The sequence below is a fragment of the Vipera berus genome, assembly GCF_964194415.1.
Source record: "Vipera berus genome assembly, chromosome: 12".
Lineage (NCBI taxonomy): Eukaryota > Metazoa > Chordata > Lepidosauria > Squamata > Viperidae > Vipera > Vipera berus.
The window spans coordinates 21,189,881-21,209,782 of record NC_138215.1 but is presented as its reverse complement, the minus strand read 5'-3'; the positions used below and the strand labels follow the sequence as shown (position 1 = coordinate 21,209,782).

General features: G+C 54.2%; 2 protein-coding genes across 2 annotated transcripts in view; one reads left to right on the top strand and one right to left on the bottom strand.

Moving 5' to 3' along the window:
* The window catches only part of ALDH1A2 (aldehyde dehydrogenase 1 family member A2), a 29,376-nt gene extending 25,058 nt beyond the window's left edge, over positions 1-4,318 (bottom strand). The window contains exon 1 of the mRNA XM_081337001.1: positions 4,193-4,318. Within this exon, the coding sequence (XP_081193127.1) occupies positions 4,193-4,309 (117 nt within the window). The 5' untranslated portion in view covers positions 4,310-4,318. The remainder of the gene's footprint in view (positions 1-4,192) is intronic.
* A 5,740-nt stretch (positions 4,319-10,058) lies between these two features.
* On the top strand, positions 10,059-19,022 carry AQP9 (aquaporin 9; the record flags this gene model as incomplete). Its single annotated transcript, XM_081336994.1, has 6 exons — positions 10,059-10,160; positions 15,140-15,266; positions 16,689-16,826; positions 17,397-17,515; positions 17,741-17,958; positions 18,845-19,022. The coding sequence occupies 6 exons, from the start codon at positions 10,059-10,061 to the stop codon at positions 19,020-19,022; spliced, it is 882 nt and encodes a 293-aa protein (XP_081193120.1).
* Between the last annotated feature and the right edge of the window lie 880 nt (positions 19,023-19,902).

The following is a 19,902-nucleotide window of genomic DNA, read 5'->3' as shown; positions in this document are numbered from 1 at the left end:
AGAAGGATTTTCTCCTTTTTAGCACTTCCTGCCTGTGCTCGTCCCTCTGGCTTTTCTCCCCACCCCCAAAGTCCACAAGAGGCAGCCTCTTGCCCCAGCCACATCGCGCCTGGGAGCCCTGGGCCCTTCCCGAGGGAGGCTCATCTCTGGAGCAGCATTGATGTGAAAAATGCCCCCAGGCTGGGAAATGAGAACAGCCCAGCTGGCAATCCAGGTGGGAATCAAAGGAAGCCAAAACACCTTTTGGAGAGACAGCCCAGTACACCCCCTCCCCTCCTGAGGACCACTTGGGTCAAGGGCTAGGTGGGCCCTCGTGCCTTTGAGGACCCCACCCGAAAGGAGCCACTGGCAGAGCCAGGAAGCTAGAGCTGCAGGGCAGAGAAGAGCAGCATCTCAGCCAAACTGGCTGGGGCTGCAGGCATACCCCCCCACCCCGAGAAAGAGCCACGGCTCAGGCAGGAATGGCTTTTGATGCCACGGAGAGGCCTTGGTGCCACTCTTGAGGCTCACTTGCAATCTGCTGGGTGGCTCCGGGACTTCTGGGCCTCTGCCTGCCGTTTGCAGAAGTCCTGGCTGTGAAGAGGGGCTCTGCTCCGAATAGTTTACGCCTCCCCACTTAGGCTTCCTGCAAACAAGAGCATGCATGTCCTGAAGCACACTTCCCGGGAAGCATTGCCAAGCAAAATCCTTGGAATTCATTTGCAAATAGTCCAGATGCAGCCTTCTCCCCTGAGCAATACCCAAGAGCACCGAAGGAAACAGGGTCCAGGGCCACAAAGTGCATCTGAAAAGGAAGGCATGCAATCCATGCCCCTCCCCCCATCCTGAGCCACTCCAGCCTCAACTGGCTGCCTTTCTCTATCGGACTGACCCCCAATTAACCTGCCTGCCCCAGGTTTGGGCTGGCAAGAGCCCAGAAGGAGCCGCACAGCTGCAACCAAGAGGCGTCCTCATCTTTGGGCAGCCTCTCCCGGCTAAGCGGCTGCCCCGAGGCTGATGTGCTCAAGACTGGTGGGCCAGTTTCTTTTGACGTGCATTATGGCAGTCTGGATTTATTTCGCACAGACTTCTAGGCAATGTAAACCATTTCTAGAGCTAGCAAAATATTTCCTGAATCTTCTCCCCACCTCCCGCCCCATAGATGAGTGTGTGATGAACAAATGGAGAAACAAATGCCGCTGCCCCACAGGCAGGCAGGGGGATCAGCCGGAGGGCGGGAGGGGAGCATCGGAGGGGCCTGGCCCTGGACAAAAGATTCAGGTGCCCCGGGAGCCCCAAATGAGACTCTTGTTCTCCCTGGACAAGGTGGGAGTCCCTCCGATGCGTCTCCCGACTGATGCACAAACTCTGCTGTGGGAATGTTGCCCCTCCTGGCCAGCCCTCCCGGAGCGAGGAGAGTACAGAGCCTCACGCGATTCCCTTCCTTCTTCTACAGTGGTGAATAAGCAGCAAGAGGAACCACACGCACACAGAGAGACGCACACATACAGAGGGAACATTTTTGAGATACCCAGGATAGAAGCAGCTCTTCCCATCCCAACTCTGCTTCTGAACAGGATTATTTAGAACTGTTGTCCTTTCAGACTGAGAAGTGAGCCCACTGCAGGAAGGAAAGCCAGTCGGCGCTTTTCTCCCTCACTGTTTTTCTTTCCCAAAAGTGAGAAAGGTGATCTGGGCCTGGATGACAGTCTGGCCAGAGAGCCAGGACACCCGATTAAAGGCTCCAATTAGCTATAAATCACTTCTCAGGCCAGCCCAGGGAGGAGAAGGGAGATGTGTGGGACCCCAAGAAAAACACCCAGGGAGGGGGAGGGGAATCAAGGAATAAATCACTTTTTTCATCCTTTCCCACTTTTGTTTTGTAAATGCCTTCTCAGATTCTCCCTGGGGATGTTTGGAAGAGGACTGTTCCGCTTATCATCACCAAAAATGGAGCTCTGCGAAGCAAAATCGGAGAATCTGTGAGAGCGAAGCCTCTGCAGCACCCAGGAAGAAAAGAGATGGATTCCCGTTTGCTTCAGCTTGGATGGTCCTGGGACAGCCTGGCCGTCCTCTGCCCCTTGCTTGATCTTCCTCCTGGGCCACCTCCCTCCTCTGGAGGTTCAGCACCAACTCAAGCCTCGTTTCCGAGTCCCCAGAATCGAGGCCCCCTTAAAACAGACCTGGGTGGCAATTTTGCCTCTTCCGCTTCTGCCACGCCGGAGGCTTGCCCATCTGGTTTCACACAGCCTCACTGGCAGGAGCCCCCCCAGATGTGCTAATGCCAGGCCTCTCATCTGTCACAACCAACAACCCACGGAGGAGGAGGCTAGGCTGTGTAGTGCAGCTGCCAGCCCCAAGAGGAACTAGCAGAAAACCTTTATCTCCCTTCTACATAAAACAGGCAGCTGGAAGCCTCAGTTCTGAAGTGGAGGACCCAAGGCCAGAGCTCCCCCCCCCCCCGAGAAAGACTGCCTGGCACTCTGCAAGGCTGGACCGGCAGCCCTACCTTCCTTTTGCTGCCCAGATGCCAGGGCAGCCACCTTGCCCCTCTGTAGACATTTATAGGAGGAAAGATGCCAGAAGAAGGAGGGACCTCAAGAGATGCTTCAAGAGGACTCGGAGAGATTCTGAGCTACGGCTGAGGAGTCAGTGATGAAAAAAGAAGGGGAGCACTGTTGGTCCCCCCAGTTAAAATTAACAGTTAAATAGAAAGAATAACAAGTAGGAAGGGACCTTGGAGGTCTTCTAGTCCAACCCCCTGCTCAAGCAGGAAACCTATACCATTTCAGACAAAGGGATTAAGCAAATGTGGTAGACATCCAAGGGAAAGTGTACCAACACCCCCTCGCCGCAGTGATCTCCAGAGGACTTACAAGCTGCTTTGGCAACAATGATCTACCTGAAACCCATCTCTCACTGAGGTCGATGCATCCCTTCTCTGGAATTTGGTCGTTGATTTACAACGGGTGTTAAAAAAAATACTGCAAACTAACTGAAGGATCTATTTTTAACATGAATGTGGATAATTGATCAAAATGATCTCACTGAGGTCGATGCATCCCTTCTCTGGAATTTGGTCGTTGATTTACAACGGGTGTTAAAAAAAATACTGCAAACTAACTGAAGGATCTATTTTTAACATGAATGTGGATAATTGATCAAAATGATCTGCAGCGCTACAAAAAGGTTTTTAAATCTGCTTAGCCTAGCTATTTCTTAATTTTGAAAAGAAGTTGGAAATGAATAAATGCAGAAATTCAATTCGAAAGTAAAATGATATTTTCAGCAAATAGGAATAAAAACACCCCATATATAACCATCTTATTTTTAACTCTGTACCTCTCTTCAAGTGTGATTATTTTTTCCAAGTCTGAAACACTGAATCGCCTTTTAAAGCATTTCAGGATTAGAGAACGAGAAAAGTTTGATCTTAGGCTATGATCTAGTAGGATCATCTCTTGCAAAATTTCACTGTTGAAATCAGCTTGAAACTTGTGCAAAGAATCTTTCCGGAAGATCACTCCCAACATCATCAAGTAATATAAACAGGAATTCATAGCCAGAAAGTTGCAAACTTCAACCCGCCAATTGAACTTCAATTCGGGGTAATTATCTGAACTTTGAAAAATCCCAAGTCTGCCTCATGTATAAATACATAAAACAAAGACTTGGGACCTCAGGATGAACGTTGATAGTGCTGAAAAACAAAAAAAATGAGCATTTCCCTGATCAGTCTCTGCATTATATTTTCTTAAGAAGGAGCTCAGCAAAGGAGGACTTCTTCCAAATTTGCCAGACTTGACTGTATTGCATCTCCTACAGGAATGCTAAAGGAAAAGCCCAAGGGGTCCATTGACCGGTTTAAACAGAAAAGGAGAGAAAACATTTGCAGCTTTATTTGGAAAGAACTAGATTTGGACAAAGGAACAAATAAGTTCCTCTAAGACTCATCTGGAACAACTGACATTTAGAAAGAAAGAAAAAAAACTTGGAAAAAAGGAAAATCTGAGGCAGTAAGTTAAAAGGAAGGCTGGGTGACTTTAAACTTTGGTGTGGATCTCCCTCTCTGATTCAATATCGCATCAACTACTCGCACCGGGACTCCAAAGAAGCTCTGGTGGGAACTGCAGCGGAGAAGATCCCTCTGAAGGCTGCTTGCATTTGCCAGCAGCCAAAGGCTTCCCGGAAAGAAGTAAAAAAGGCCACTTACTTTGGTGTACTTAATTTCCAGGTTGAGGGTGGGAGAAGGCAGCAAGTGCAGAGAAGCCATCAGAGCCGCCGGATCCGCCTTCATTCCAGCAGGCATCTCAATTTTGCTGGAAGTCATCGCGTCTCCTGCCTCTGTCTCTTCTAGCTCTTTCCAATTCTGTCCCCGTTATTTGGCTGAAGATGATGGTGACGGGGTGGGGGGGAAAGAGAGAGAGAGAGAGAGAGAGAGAGAGAGAGAGAGAGAGAGAGAGAGATGATCTACGTTATTCCCCGTCCCCCAAGACGAGTGCTGAAGACGCGGCCGCTCTCCTCTGCCTCTCCTCTAGGCAGGTGTTAAGGCAGCCGCTTGTTATATAGGCCCTGAGGGCAGGGCCAAAGAGGCCGGACCGTCCTACCTAGAATGGAGGCTCTCCGTTTACACGGTCCCTCTGCCCCCCACCCATCCCGCCCGCGGAGGGGCTCAAAAGGCAACAGGTCTTCCTCCCGGCTGGCAGTCAAGTCCAGGCAGCGTCCCTCTCATCTCCTGGGCTTCCTCGGATGCCCGCATGGGAGGAAGGGGAGAGGGAGGAGGGTGCAACAGGGGCTCCTGGTGGGCAGGAAGGAGAGCAGGGAAAGGAGAACGCTTCCTCGGGATAATGAAAGGAGAATTAGCACCTCGGTCCTCCATGCAGCGCAGCCGAAAGCCAGCCGGAGACGGGCAGAGGCTGCAGAAGGGGAAGGGGCTCGCTACAAGCCGTCCAGGAGGAATTTAGGGATCTAATTAAGCACTCGTTGCGGGTCGTGGAGGAAAGTCATCAAGATGTCAGACCCAGAAAATTTCTCTGCAGGTGCAAGTGCGCTCTCAGTGCAGGTTGTGGCTGTGCAAAATTCCGGTGCAGCTCTTGTACGGATCCCCCGTGGCCGTCTCCACCAAGCGAGTGCTGGAATTCGGCCTCAGTTTCCTCTCTGAAAATGGGAAGATCCCATGGGAACAAATGTGGAGTTGAGAATAAACAGTATAGCTACAGGACAGATGAGGAAAAGATCCCTCTGAGCCTCAAGGAACAAAGTGGAGAAAGCAGTTTTTCTTTCCCTTTGCACCCCAGGAAGGGGAAGAAAAGGCACCCTAGCCCGAGTTTGCAGGAACGCCCCCCAGCCCTGGGCCTGCAGAGCAAATAGGCCTGCTTGAAGGCGCCTCTGGCAGCGGGGGCAACGGAGAAGGGCTGAGACGGCCGATACCCAGAGGAGGGCGGCCTCTTGGCAGTGGGGGCAAAGGCCCAGGCAGCGCCAGGATCGGGGTGAAGGCGCCCTGCTGTTTGCACCCCGTTTTGTCCCCTCAGGCTTGGGAAGCCCCTTGCCCTCGTTCCCCAACCGAGGGGGGGGGGGCTTCTGGTTCTCGCTGGCCTCTGCTCCTGGCTTCCCTACGAGGGCCGTTTTGTCTTGAGAATCGCCAAGCGGCCTCCAGAGTTTGACCTCTCCCTGCATGAAAAGACAGAGAAACTCTCCTCCCTGGTCCCCATCCCGTAGAAGGCTCTTGCCCGCCCTGGGTGCCCGCTTGCCAGCGAGCCAAAGGTCTTGGGGGCCACCGGATCGGGCCCCTGGAAGACTTGCCTGGCCCAGGTGGACGAGGCCGCCCCGCCCCGCCCCGCCTTCCCGAACCTGGACGCAGCGCCACCCGCGGCATCTCCTGCGCATTTGCTGCCCTCTGCTGGACGTGGACGGAAGTGGCCTTTCTCTCCCGGCTGGCTGCGGAATGAAGCGCATCGCTCGGTGCCCCGGTCTCAGCGGGGTGCCTTCCTCTGCGGGGCTCTCCAGCTTTCCCGCCATCTGAGGGGGGGGGGGGGGCTGAGGAACAAGGCAGCAAGATTTGCAGAGGGGATGAAGATTATTACATTAGCTTGGAAGATGAAGTGATGGACACCGCGAAGGAAGTCAAAAAGGAAGAAACTCATTCAGGGGACATTTGAGGGAGAATCTGACAAATAGTAAAATGAAGCCCCCCGCTTCAAACGCAGTCTAACTTTGAATGGCAGATGAAGCTTCCATCTCCATCTTAAACGGGGCAAAATCGTTCCTACATCCCGGTGCTTCTTACATTCTCTTATGCTTCGGTGTTTCGGCTTTGGGTATTATCCCTCATCAATTCCTTTGCTTTCCAAGGTGACTTGTGATTTAATTGTAGGACCAGGATAAAGGACCCCCCTGGCCTCCCTTCCACGCGTTAATTGAATCAATTCTTTAAGTGCCTCTGAACCCGGGGAGATATCGGGCAAGTCACCATCTGACTGCAAATGACAGCAGCGTGGAAGAGCTAGAGGCGCGGCCGTTTCGGGGGCTTCCCCGGCCCAAATGTCGCTCCTCCGGACCTTTCCTGAAGGAGAAGCAGGATCTCCGGGGAATGTGCCCCTGCTTGAGCAGGTCGGCCCTGCCCTGCCAGCCTGGGAGCCCCGGCCCCCCCTCCCAGGCTCCGGGCCTGCTCGGGCAGCAGCAGTTCCCGGGTTCCGCAGCTCCCGTTGCTTGTCGGAGCGTAAGGCTGGGCTGCTGCCGGCATCCCTAGGCAGAGGCGCTCCCGGGCCAGGCCGGCGCAAGCCGGCCGACAGAAACCACGCGCGTCGGGGGGACTTCTTAGGAGACCGAATCGGGGGGACCGCCGCGGTTTCAGGCTGGGGTGGGCGAGGCTGGGAGTTCTGCCTGCGAAGAGGGCTGGAGGAGCCTTCCGGGGCCCGTGACCTCTTTCCCCGCAGTCGAGAGTCTGGACGACGGGGAGGATTTCCCCAAAGCGCCCCCCCTCCGCCCCCAGCCGGGGCTGCTGGGAGCGGACCCCTGATCTGTCAGGCCCAGCAAAGCTCCTCCGGGGAGCCGATTGGGGCGTCGGGGCAGAAGCCCCCTTGAGCGAAGGGCTCCGCAGCCAGCACCATGGAGAGCTCCACCGGTCTGGCCGCCCAGGCTCCCTCGGGGGAGGAGGGAGGCAACGGGAGGCGGCTCCTCCGGTCCGTCCCCCCGCCCCGCGCCTTCAGATGGCCTGGCGAGCAGAGGGCGTCCATGGGCACACCAGGGAGGAGGAGGAGATGACACCTGGGGACTCCTGCCTCTGCCAGAGAGAGGGGGGCAGAGGTTCCCCCACTGCCCTCCTCTGGGGAGCAGCCCCGGCCTCCCACAAGGCCTCTCCAGGAGGCCCTGAAAGGTCAGCACAGGAGGCCATTTTAGCCCTCTCCCTCTCCTCCCCCAGCACCCTCTGGAAATCATGTCCCCACATCTTCTGATGCTAGGTTCCCCTCAACAGTTGCACGTCAGGATCTCAAGAAGGAGACCTGAGAAGGGCAAGCTGGCTTTGCAACTCCTGCTTCTTGGTTTCTTCTCTCCTCACCCCCCCCCCCCAAAAAGGACGTGTACAAGTACATCCGCCAAGGGACAGCAGGCAAAGAACGTAGGGAGATCCCTGTTTATGGAACCCAGGATGGTCACTTGAGGTAAGCTTTGCTTTTTCTTTGCCCTTCAAACATGGAAGATTTGAGGCAGGGAGTTCCAGAGGCCAGAGTCAGAGCAGGTGCTTTTGCCCTCAGGGTGGTCTGGGGCCTGAAGAGGACCTTCCCAGCCCCAGAGGGAGCCCTCACATGCCACAGCCACTACAGCCAGGGCCACCCTGCTGCTTGGCAATGCCTTGCTGCTTCTCCCATTTTCAGCTCCTCTTTGCTACCCCCTCATTTGTCCCCCCCCCCCAAATTTACTCCGAGAAATGCATCAAACCTGGAAATCAGGTGACCTTTTGGCTAATGGACACTGTCTAATTGAGCAGATGCCATTAACCAAGTTACTCCCTGAAAATCCCACTCTTCCCCCCCCCCCATTCATCATCACTAATGCTCCCCTTTCTTCTCCCACTTAAATTTTTTATTTTTACCCTTTCAGCCAAAGGAATAAGTCTTCCATCTAATTAGACAAAGTTACATATTCAATTAATACAGTCATTATGCCTTAATGAATACTGGTGAAGGCAACCAAGGCTTCTGCTGGCAAGGCCCCATTTCTTTGCTCTGATTCCCTCTTCCAGCCACAGGGAGGAGGCAGGGCACGGCCAAACCCCCCCCCTCGTGCCACTGAGGGCCAGGCACCAGCCAGGCCTGGCCTCCCCCATGAGGCCGGTTGGGGCAAAAGAGGCCCCCCTCTGGCCAGGCCAGTGGGAGGGGCCGAGCCACCCAAGGCTGGGGGCAGGAAAGGAGACTCAGTTTCCTCTCTGGTAGCAGCAGCAGCAGTGTTTGGCATGTAGGCCCAAGGGCGGTGGCGGGGTGGGGGAGTAACTCTTTGGCCCTTTTCCCCTGGAGTTGTTGTTCCAGGAAGGAAAAGGGGACCCAGGCAGGTGATGGGAAACGTGGCGGGGTCACAAAGGCAGGAAGTTTCCTTTTGTTTTGTTTATCCCTCATGGCCGGCTTTCTTTTACACCAGCCCAGCAACCGGTGGCAAACTGCAAACTGGAGCAAACAGAACAAGCACAGCAGTATCTGCACTTCCACCATGAAAAACAGGCAATTAAAGTTTTGCACACGCCCTGCACTCCCACCCCGTGCGCAAAAGGAAAGTGAGGCTCCCAGGAAGGACAGAAAATTGCTCCCCTTTCTGGCACGTTGTGTGGGGAAATTCCTGCAGCAACGAGGTGGGGGTGCAGGAAGGCAGAAGCGCCTCTGGAGGTGCTTGGGACTTGTACAGCTGTCGATCACTGAGGGCTCAAATGCAGCTGCTGCAGCCTCTGGACCCCGCGGCCCCCAGCTGCCAAGGTTTCCTTGGGCCTGCTTGGAATTGCCCCTCTCCCAGCCAGATGCAAGGACCCTTGGCCTTTAGCCAACTGGACCACCACAGCCTCCGTGCTGGAGCTGGACCACTCTGTGCCTCTGGCAAACTGTGAGGAAAGGCTGAGTAAATCCTCACATAAATGGACAGCAGACTCGCCACTGAACTTTATTTTTGGAGACAGTGAAAACTGGGCCTGCAGTGAGTCACGAGAAGCTGCTTTGCTTGCCTTCCAAGTGGGGAAAAGTCCCATTTCTGGAGCTGTTTGTTTAGCCAACAAAAATCAATGTTGATCAGTTACGAAACCATCTTTGTCACAAGGACATAGAAAGAACATGGCTTCTCCCCTTCTCCGGATCTAGAATACAGGGTTAGTTGATGAAACCGCTGAGAGAAGTTTCAGGAACAAAAGGAGGTGAGCCAGTGCAGAATTCACCTATAGAACTCCCTGCCACAAGATGTGGCAATGGCTAAGGGAAGTATGCAGATTGCTGGCAGAGAATCAGTCTCTTGTGGCTTCATGCTGGGAGGTTCATGCTTTGGGGCCAGAGAAATGGGTCTAAATGTTCTCACCAGGACAAGGAGACAGCCTGTGCCCCCAAGCCAGGAGTGGAACCTGCAGCTCAGGTGTGTCTGAACACGCCTCTTGGCAGCCTCCAAGGGCGCTCTGGCACCAGCCAATCGCTGGCTGGCCTGGGGCAGGTATATAACGACAGGCTTCCTTTCTCCACTCTCCTTTTTCTCCTGCACCTTCCCAGGTTTCAGCCACCACAATCGGTGTGTGTGTGTGTGCTTGTGTGTGTGTGTGTTATTTGTGCAATTGTGCTGCAAGTGAGGGGCTGCCTGTCTTATCTCCGGCCTGTTATAAATAGCCTGACGCATGCCAGGAGGGCAGCACCGGATGGGGTTTCTTGAGGAGTGACGGGGAGGGAAAGGGGGGCCCAGAGACCCCCAGGCTGGCCAGGGCATTGTGAGAACTGCAACTGTGGGGCTCTGTGCCTTCCTCGGATGAGGACTGGGCTGAAGTTCAAAGGGAGCAAGAGGGACACACATTTGACCCCACGTTTTCCAAGTCAGAACAAACAAGAAGAGGAGACGTCAGGATGGCAAAAAAAGCAGGAAAGCGCCTGAAAGAAAGGGTGGCCCTGAAGAACCACCTGCTGAAGGAAGTGCTGGCCGAACTCCTGGGGACCTTCCTCTTGGTTGTAAGTAGGGCCCCCTCCCTGGCGTGAGGTTGGTGGCCTCCAAACCGGGCGTGGCGAAAGGTGCCGGAATGTTGCTCAGAAATTATTGCACACAGAAATTGCTGTTGCGGCTTGTTGGGTGGGCAGGAGTTTGGCCAGCTTTGTGAAGACGGCCTGAGTCTTTTTCTGTCCCAGGCCTCCACCTGTCTTGGGGCGCATCTGCATTCTCTCTGCATCCGGGCCGATCCCCGGGGTGAGACGTGATCCAGCTTTCCAAGCAGAGAGAGAGGGAGGGAGGGAGGGAAATCCGAACAAGGGGGTGATGTGCCCAGGCCAGTTCTGGCTCTGGTGTAAAGTTCGGTCCCTGCCATATTGAGAGGAGCCGTTCCGTCAGGAACCACGACGGACCATCTACAGTGCCAATGCAGCAGCCCTTTTTTCTCATGTCCATCAGCAACGGATGTTAGACATTCTTGCAAACCAGGAAAGATAAACCACAACATCCTTGGGGCGTCTGAGGGGTTGGCTGAACTGCTCACTAACCAACCATCAGACAGCAGAAAGCTAGACTGGCACAGACTTGGCTATTCCCATGACCCACCTCTCTCCCATCTCTGTTTCCAGCCGCTGCGAGACCTGGTCTCCCATTCAAGGTGGCAAAAGCAGCTGGGCTCTGTGCACCTTGAGTTGCCCTTGGCAAGGTCAGCCCAAGAGGCAGACACAGGACTTGCTCAGGGGTGCAGCTACTGTCCAGTCTGTGCCGTGGCTCCATGAAGATAGGGTCCCCTGGGACCTTGAGTAACCTTCTGGAGAACTTGCTCAAGACAGGATCCTGCCTGGCTCCTTGGGAGGACCGGAGTTGCAATGCGAGCTCCTTGGAATAAAGATAATGCCTCCTATTCTAAGCTCATCCAGACTTTTCTGAGAGGCACAGAGTTCATAATTCTGCGTATTTCTACATTTCACTTAACTACTCATAAAACGAAGCAGTCAAAATGTCAGAGAGCAGCCCTCCTCCTGTTGGTCCACCCTCTGAGATTTCTGTTTACATTGGGATCTCATCCCAGCACCGGACAAGGCCACAGCCATGAAAGGGTGAAGCTGCAGGCTTAATCCTGACCTTTGTTAAAAGGCATTTATTTGCTTTACTAATGTGTGAGAGGTTTTCCCTTTCAACCTTGCATTTGGGGGTAGAGCAAAATGGGTGGGCTCAGAGCTGCACCCATGACAGGATCAAGGGGGAAGCCCATCTGGATGAGTCCCCAAATCCAGGCTGTGGAAGCCCCCTTTGGCCTGTGGCAGAGGCTGGCTTCTCCTTGGAGTAAGCCTCTGTCTTCAGAGACACAATCTGAAAGTCACGGGGAATCCGGTGGTTTTAACAGGACAACTGACTGGCAGCTAAGCCAGTGGCTGAAGACGCATCTCTTGGTGGGACTTGTCTTTCCAAGCAGCCCCCTTCCTCTCCCCAGACATCTCCCCCACCCCCCACCCTTTGGGAGGTCTCCCCCTATGCCACCTGAAGCAAATGCGGACCATGCTTGTGCAAAGCACTTCACAAGCTTCTTTGCCCCCTTGAGGAATCCATGTTCGATTCCACAATCAGCTCTGAGAAAGAACTGCCTGGGTCAAAAGATGATTTCACGCTGGAAAATTTGGAGGCGGGGGGCTCCTGCCCCTTGCAGCCCTTGCTCTGCCCAGCTGGGACCTGGGTTCCTGTCTTGGGTTCTCAAAGGGGCAGAACTTGATTCTGTAGCCTGGTCTCTGCGGTCTTCAGAGCGGCCTCTTTCCAGGCCAATCCTTTCCCAGACATCTACCTAGCTCTTTCCAGCACAGGTGACCCCCAACGACCCCTGCCCCAAACAGGCACCAGGAGAGACCTGGGGTTAGCCAAGCAGAGGCACGTTTGTTTTCCTTTACGGCCACCCCATGTCCAGGCGGAGAAAAGGAGGGAGGGGGTTGGGGCGACTTTCTGAGACAGAAAGACCCCAGAGGGGAAGGCAGCGTCCTGGGACTGGTGTCAGCAGAAGGCCCCAGACCCACACCAGCCACGGCGCTGGGTCTTTCCCTTGGGATGGCACCTGGCTGGCAGACTCGTCCCCCACAGGCTGGGCTGGAGGCTTAATACTTGCTCTATCCCATGCCCCTTTGATGGCAGCTTGGTGCCGTTGTTTGCTCCTCACTTTGGCGATTTCACCCTTGGAGTTTCTGTTCTAACTTGTTGCCCAATGCAACGTTCTCCTCCGCTCAGTTCCTCCTGCAGACGGGCTTGTTGTGAGAGCAAAGAGGGTCTGTGTGGGCGGTGGGCAGATGCAGAGCGGATTTAATGCCTCTTTGCTGACAGCTCGGGGCCGTCAGGTGTTTTTTACTCAGGGAAAGCCTCAGTTTTGACAATTCCACCTTTTGGAGAGTTCTGTTTTAACTTGTTTCACAAGACAGATCGAGGCAGGAGAAAGAGGGAACACACCACTGCCGTGCCCGAAAGGAGCCTGCCAATGCTCGGATGGTGCACCTGCCCAAGAATACGTCGCTTGCCCGACGTCCAGCTTTCTTCTCCCCTCTCTTGGTTTCTTCTCAGTCCAGAGAGAAATCTGACCCTCCCGGCAGCTTCTTCTGCCACGGCTCCATTTGGCTTGTCCCCCAGCCTCTGCCCTCCGGCCCATTCCAAGGCTGGCTCCAGGTTCAGTTAAGGGAGGGATGGGAACGGCTGGGAAAAAGGCTGCGAGAAATCACTTCTCAGCATCAGAAGGCCGTGAGACAAAACCCCAAGGCTGGCTTGGCAGAGCTTTGATACAACTGGGGTGGAATGCAGATCTACAGCTTTCCCGGGAAGCCCAGAGGACACGGGAATATCTGCCCAGAGAAGACGGCTCAGGCCACTGAAAGGCATTAGGGCCACCATCACCTCCCTTTTAGTGCCCCTCAGACCACTTGATAATTGCTCAGAAAGTCCTGAAGATCCGACGGCCCTGGTGGCAGAGGGCCTGGACGGGGGCATGGGCCCTCGGGTCGCTCCTGTCGCTTATCTCCCTCACGGTCACCTCCTTACTCTCTGCAACTCCAGACCAACCATGTTTTCCACCAGATGCAGGGATCCCCAGTTTTGGCGATTTTAAGACTTGTGGACTTCAGCTCCCAGAATTCCTCAGCCTGAGGAATTCTGGGAGTTGAAGTCCATAAGTCTTAAAGTCGCCAAGTTTGGGGACCCCTGGACTACAGGATGAGTTGTGGCCATCACCTCACTTGCAGGCGAACTTTTTCTTGTATCCCAATTTCATGAAGGGCTGAGATAATGTTCTGCTCTCTCTCACACAAACCCCCTCCTTCCCCTGAAATCCTGCTCCCCAACACTGGCCTTTCCCGCAATGCCCCCAAGGCCTCTTGGTCTGCAGGGACCTGGGGGGGCAGGAGCAGAGGCAGTTTGGGAGGGGGCGGCCAGCCCAGCTGCCTGGGCAGTTGATGCTGGGTGATCCCGGGTGAGGAAGGGGAAAACTCTTGTAGGGGAAGCTCTGCGTTTCCCACCCAAGGAACCCACTACCAATCAGGCTGCTGTTTTTATGCAGTGGAGCAGGGGAAGAAAAGTAAAACAATTGCTGATTGGCTACAAAGTTACATGACAGTCACACACCCACCTCAGGCAAAGCCATCCCATTATACATCATACTAGTTACTCCTACCTCATTACCATAGGTTGGCAAGTCAGCTATCCTAGGTTGTTTGTTATGCTAATGATAAACTGTTCCCCCAAGGACCCTTCCTTGCTCCCGGGGAGGGGGGGGCTCCCTTGCCAGGCAGTCAGGGGCGCCTATAGAGCAGCCCTTTGCCTGCAGGGCTGTGCGGGAGCTGTTAAAAGAAATGTTACTTTTTGCAGGAAAGATTGTCTGGATAACGAGTTGGGCAGCAACTAAATCAGATAAATAAATTGATAAAGTCAATCTATAGCTTACAAAAGCCTCTAGTTACTTATTTATAATAACTTGTCCTACTCTCTAGCAGAGCCTGTTCGAAATGCTCCAAAAGTTCCTCCTCTCCCCTCCCCTCTTCTTGGGGGCCTTGAGGGGCGGGGGAAACGCTCCGGAGCAAGCACAGAGGCCTCCGTTTCCTATTTTATGGAGGAACTTTCCTTCTAAATCATTTTTTCCTTCCAGAGGTCCTGACTGAAAAGGCTCTGAGTAGCCCCCCTCTTCTCAAAAGAGCTTTCAGGCTGACAAAATAGGCATGTTTAGACTTTAGGCACCACACCCCGTTTTGCCTAATGGCTCCCAAATGATTTAATCATTGTGACTGATTAAAAGAGAAAGAATTTAACCACAATATGGATAAAAGGTCTAAATGTAAGTCCATTCCATAAAACCCCAAATCTTTTCTGCAAAGCAACCACTGCAGTGCCGGAGAATCTGGACCTTTTGTTCACAGAACCATTTATCTCGAGCCTCCCTGTTAAACAAAAGGGGGTTTTCATCCAACAAATATTTGTCTGACACAAACTATGCACAAAAATTATGGCACCTTAGGCCATAAGCAAAGATATGCAAAAGGCCCTATGTAGTCTTAAAAGAATGACAAATTGCTTCTCTCTCTCTCTCACACACACAGAGAGAGAGAGAGAGAGAGAGAGAGAGAGAGAGAGAGAGAGAGAGAGAGAGAGAGAGAGAGAGAGAGAGAGAGAGAGAGAGAGAGAGAAAATACACTTTAGTCCAGGGCAAGATGTTCAGATGATGCCAACTTCATGGAAAGAATCTGCTTCTAGGGATTCGGGGCCTGTTTCCCACAGAAAGAAGCAGGGGACCTCTGGTGGGTGGGAGACACAAGCTGCCTCTGACTGATAGTTTTCGTTTTTGTTTTTGAGTGGTGTAAAAATGCATCCAGCCACAAAGAACTCTGCACAGTCCTTGCAACAAACGGCTCCAGGAGGGTCTCTGTACCAGCTGGGCGAAAGGGGAAGGCCTAACTGCTCAGCTGGTGGGAAGCAGTTTTTCTCACCGTCTCTTTCTGAACCGCAGGCCCTGGGCTGTGGCTGCGTGGCACAAACGGTCCTGAGCAGAGGGGCCCTGGGAGGAGCCCTGATGATCTCGGTTGGCTTCGCCATGGCCGTCACCCTTGCCATCTACGTGGCCGGGGGCATCTCTGGTAAGCCGGCATTTGCCACTCATCGATTTGGGAAAAGGAGGGCTGGGCGGCGGCCTCATTCTCGCAGCTGGAGCTTCAGCCCCTTGCTCCAAAGCTCAGCCCTTCCTTCCCCTGAGAGTCCCAAGGGCAGCAAAGGGTGGGGAGCGGTCCTTGCACAGAGGAGGACCTTCAGATGTGCTGGGGGGACACCAGACTGGATCCCAGGGACGAAGCGGCTTCAGAGGGCATCTCATAAAGGCTGCAAGAGAGCGGTTGTGTCTGTGAGCTAAAAGGTGTGCTGTGGCACAATGGAAGCAGATGAGGAGAGATTTCAAGTTGGGATCTTTCAAAATGTCTGCCCTCTTTTGTTTTCTCGCCTTTTGCAAAGAGATGTGGAGACACGAAGCATGCCCGACCAGACTGGGGGAGGGCCAAGCGGTCAGTTCTCCTGGCCTTGCATGGTTTTCTTATCAGAGAGAAAGGAATCTGGCCCTGCAAAGGCAGCCTGGGAAAACAGCTCCCCCCCAGCACAAGACCTAGTTATGCCTGCAATTCAAGAGATTTTTGGGGTCAGAGGCTCTTTCAGAGGGGGGGAAGGGGCCCCAAGGACTCAGCTGGAGGAGCCCCTGCTTGGGTCTGCCTCCTTCGGCGCTCCAAAACTTGTGCCGAATGACATTGGATACCCACATTGGGGTGGGGAGGGTTTGCCAAAACCCCTGCCCCATGATTGGGGGTCTGCAGATCCAGTGATCTTGAACCCGATTCCAACAGCCCTGTTTTGTTCCTCGGCCGTGACCACCGTCTGCCCAAACTGAGTCTTTGGGGATCCGCAGTGATTATTGCTTCTCTCTTATTCATCCTTGTCAATGGTCTTCTGAAATAAACCATTAACCTTCACCCAGGACTTAAAGAAAGGATAGAAATAATTGGATCCCATAAATAAATAATCAGGCCTTAAAAGAGACAATGAAAATGTCACCTCTTGAAGCCAAGAGAGGGCTTCTTATCTCAAATGAGGGACACATATCCCGGCCAAGCAGTCCCCAGTTCTCCCCCAAGGCAACCTTCATGGAGCATGTCAGAAGTGCAGTGATGTATCTGCTATCGCTTGCCAAGTGCCATTCCAAAGGGCATTGAGGAAATTTGGTGGTGGGATGCTCTCCACCTCAGACCTCCCCCTGGAAACCAGGCTGCCAGGAGAAGTCCTAGAGAGCCCCCGGCAACCGCCCACCCACCCCACGGCCCGGGCAGCTGCCAGGGGATGGTCCAGCATGGGCTCTACAACGAGACCTCCAGGATTGCCCTGCCTGTCCTGGGATGGGGGCTCAGCGGAGCCCACCTTCCAGGAGACCCAACCCAAGGATCACCTCTGTCTCAAGAATGGATCCCAGGGACCAAGAGGGGGGGCATCCACCAGCCTCTTTCTCCCTTCCTCATCTCCAGGGGGTCACATCAATCCGGCCGTCTCCTTCGCCATGTGCCTGACTGGGAAGATGAAATGGGCCAAATTCCCCATTTACGTCCTGGCACAATATCTGGGCGCTTTTCTCGGAGCCGCTTTGGTCTTTGGCATCAACTACGGTGAGTGGAAGAGGGCCGTCTCCTTCGCCCTGGCTGGGATTTCACACAGGAACCCAAAAACGTCCTTGTGATTCTTTTTCCCCAGACGAGCCAGAATTTGTGGCCATTTTTGCGCTGTTTGTCCACTGTGGAAGCCCAAGAGGTGCTTTGGAGCAGAGATTCTCCTGGCCCTGAAGGCACTTTCACTTCCAGGGGGTAGCTGCACTTCCTTGCCTTTCTCTGAAGACCTTTGCTTCTTCAGCTCCTTGGATGAGAAGCCAAACGTCTTCAGGGAAAAACAAGGAAGTCCAGCTGCCCCCTGAAAGAGCACAACCAGGTCCTGGACGACGGAGAATCCCCACGGACTTCGTTGCTCTGGAAGGAAACAGGAAGTGTTTCGTCTGAGAACTGGAAAGGGCTTCTTCACATCTAAGCATGGCGTCCTTTCCTGTTTCTTGCAAAGCCCGATCCAACCGTCCCTCTCTTGGGACTGGGCTCTTCTGGGGCAAGGGGGGCGGTGAGGGCCGTCCCTTTCCTCTCTCAGGCTGCCTACTAAGGGCCCAGCATTGCTTCCTGCCGCTTCTTCCGCAGATGCGCTCATCTTCTACACCAACGGCGTCTTCGCTGTCACAGGGCCCAACGCCACAGCGCACATTTTTGCAACATACCCTCAGGAGTATTTGTCCCTGACCAATGGCTTTGCAGACCAGGTAAAGGCGTCCCGCTTTTCTTCTTTTGGGAGGGGTTGTGACTTTCCTTGGGCCCCAGGAAGGGGCAGGACAGAAGCCAGGGCCTTGCACCTCCATGGAAAAGGTGGGTTCCCATCGTCACCTGAGGGCCCCCGTCTCCCCCGCCAGCTGCTTTCAAGGACTGAGGGCTGGGGCCAGCCTGGGGACCATCACGGGAGGGGTGAACCCCTTGCCTTTCTCTGCCAGATGATGTCCACGGCCTTTCTTATCCTGGGGGTCTTCGCCATCTTAGACAAGGACAACTTGGGGGTCCCAAAGGGGCTGGAGCCCATCGCCATCGGCCTCCTCATCATACTGCTGACCTCTTCCATGGCCCTGAACAGCGGCTGTGCCATGAATCCTGCCCGAGATCTGGGGCCCCGCCTCTTCACCTACCTGGCGGGGTGGGGGGACGAAGTCTTCACGTGAGTCCGTGACTTTGGGCAGGGGGGCACCTTTGACCATCAGCCATTCCCACCCCTGTGTTCGTAGCTCCCCCGAAGGGCCTCCACGGGGGGGCGGTTCAGTTGGCCGCGCGTTTCCTCTGCCCCGAGTGGGGCCGGGAGGCTGAGCAGGAGCCTCTTGCCCGAGGCCACCCCACGTCCATCCGTGGAAGAGCAAGACTTGCGCGGGATCCAGCCGGGCAAGCTGGCGGGGCTCCTCCAGCTCCCTATCCGGAACAGAGTCCAGGAGCAGAGTCCAGGACAGGCGGAGAGCCGACCGATAGCTTTGCTGTCCCGCTGCCCAGTAGGGCCAGCCCGGCCCGGCCTCGCCTCCTCGGCTGAGGTGGCGTGTCGCAAGGCTGCCACCTGGTGGCCAATCGCGGCAGCTGTGTTTCAACAGAGCGAGCGAGCGCCCACGCCTGCCTTCGCTTAGGCGCCCTGTGGCCTTCCACGACAGAAGGGGCCCAGGGCCCTCTTGCTTAGCATCGGCGACCTTTTAGCTCTGCGTGGAAATTCATTTCCAAATTAAGGGGACTTTGCAGATTGAACAGGCTTAATTCTTCTCCTCGGAAGCAGTGCAGTTGCCTCAGGAAGAGGAAGCAGAGCAGCTACCTGCGGCCCTTCGTTTCTTTAAACAATTGTATGTAATTGGCACCTTTTTTCCCACGGAATATATTTATCCCCACCCTCCACCCCCCAAGACCTCAAAATACACACACTGCAACTCAGCCAGTTGCTGTGTGGGCTTTAGGCAAGAAATACAGGCTCCAAGTGGGCTGATGACTAGTGAGATTAAGTACCCCTAGACTAGAGCAACTTTTTAAATCCGCAGTAATGAAACTGGCCTATTTTTTTTTCTCCCGCACAGAGCCGGCCATAACTGGTGGTGGGTCCCCATTGCCGGCCCCATGGTCGGGGCAGCGCTGGGAGCTGCGACCTACATGTTGTTCATCCAGGTCCACCACTTCCCCCTCTCCCCCGGCCAGAAGACGGACACGGGCGCCCTCCATGAACATGAACTGACCCACCTGGAGGAGGGGAAGTAGGGCCCAGTGAAGCCCCTGCCCCACCCCCTCGAGAGGACCACGGCCCACAGAAGATAGGTGGCAGGAGTCAGAATCAACAGCCTCTCACCCCTCGCCTTCAAGACAGTTAGCTTTAAATCTGAAAATGATTCATGACATTCCACCTGCCTCGGCTCCATCCCATTCCCCACCCCGTCCATCAATCTCTATCCCCTCCAAACAACAAAGAGCGCCTGGCAAACCACGCCCCCCCCCAGCTCTTTCACTGTCCTCCTGGGTGCTCCCAGTGCTGGGTCAGGGCCCCCCTCTGCTGGGTCAGCTGAGCGGTTTCCACACCTGAGTTAGAACACCAGCCTTGGCTTCAATCTGGGCAGCACCCAGAACCAACTCAGCCCTCCGGGGCTCAGAGGTTTCCCACAAGGGAGCTGCCCAGAGGGCCGGCTTCAGAAAGAATTCCTGAGGTGGGCTAGTGGAGAGGAAATAGTAGTAGAATAATAGGGAGTAGCAATAGTAGCAATTGAATAATATATATTAAATAGTAATAAGTATAAGCATTGTCAGAGTATATTGCAATAGTGATTATCATAGAAACAATATAGAGAAAGCAATAAAATGGAATATAGGAAGTCCTCACATATCACTTTTATACATTTGTTTTTACAAAATAAAACCTCTTCCCAACCGTTACAGACCAGACATAAAGAAGCCCCCACTCCAGGATGCAGGGCTTTAGTGTCTCTCGTGGGTCAATTAACTGGTCATAATTTTTAAAAGAGCCCAACAGGCCTTTCTCTGGCTCTCTTGCAGCCACGCACACAGACACACAGACAACCCAGCATTTGACAGGACTCCCAAAGGAACAGATCTGAAACTCCCCCCCCCGCCCCCCCCCCAGCTCAGC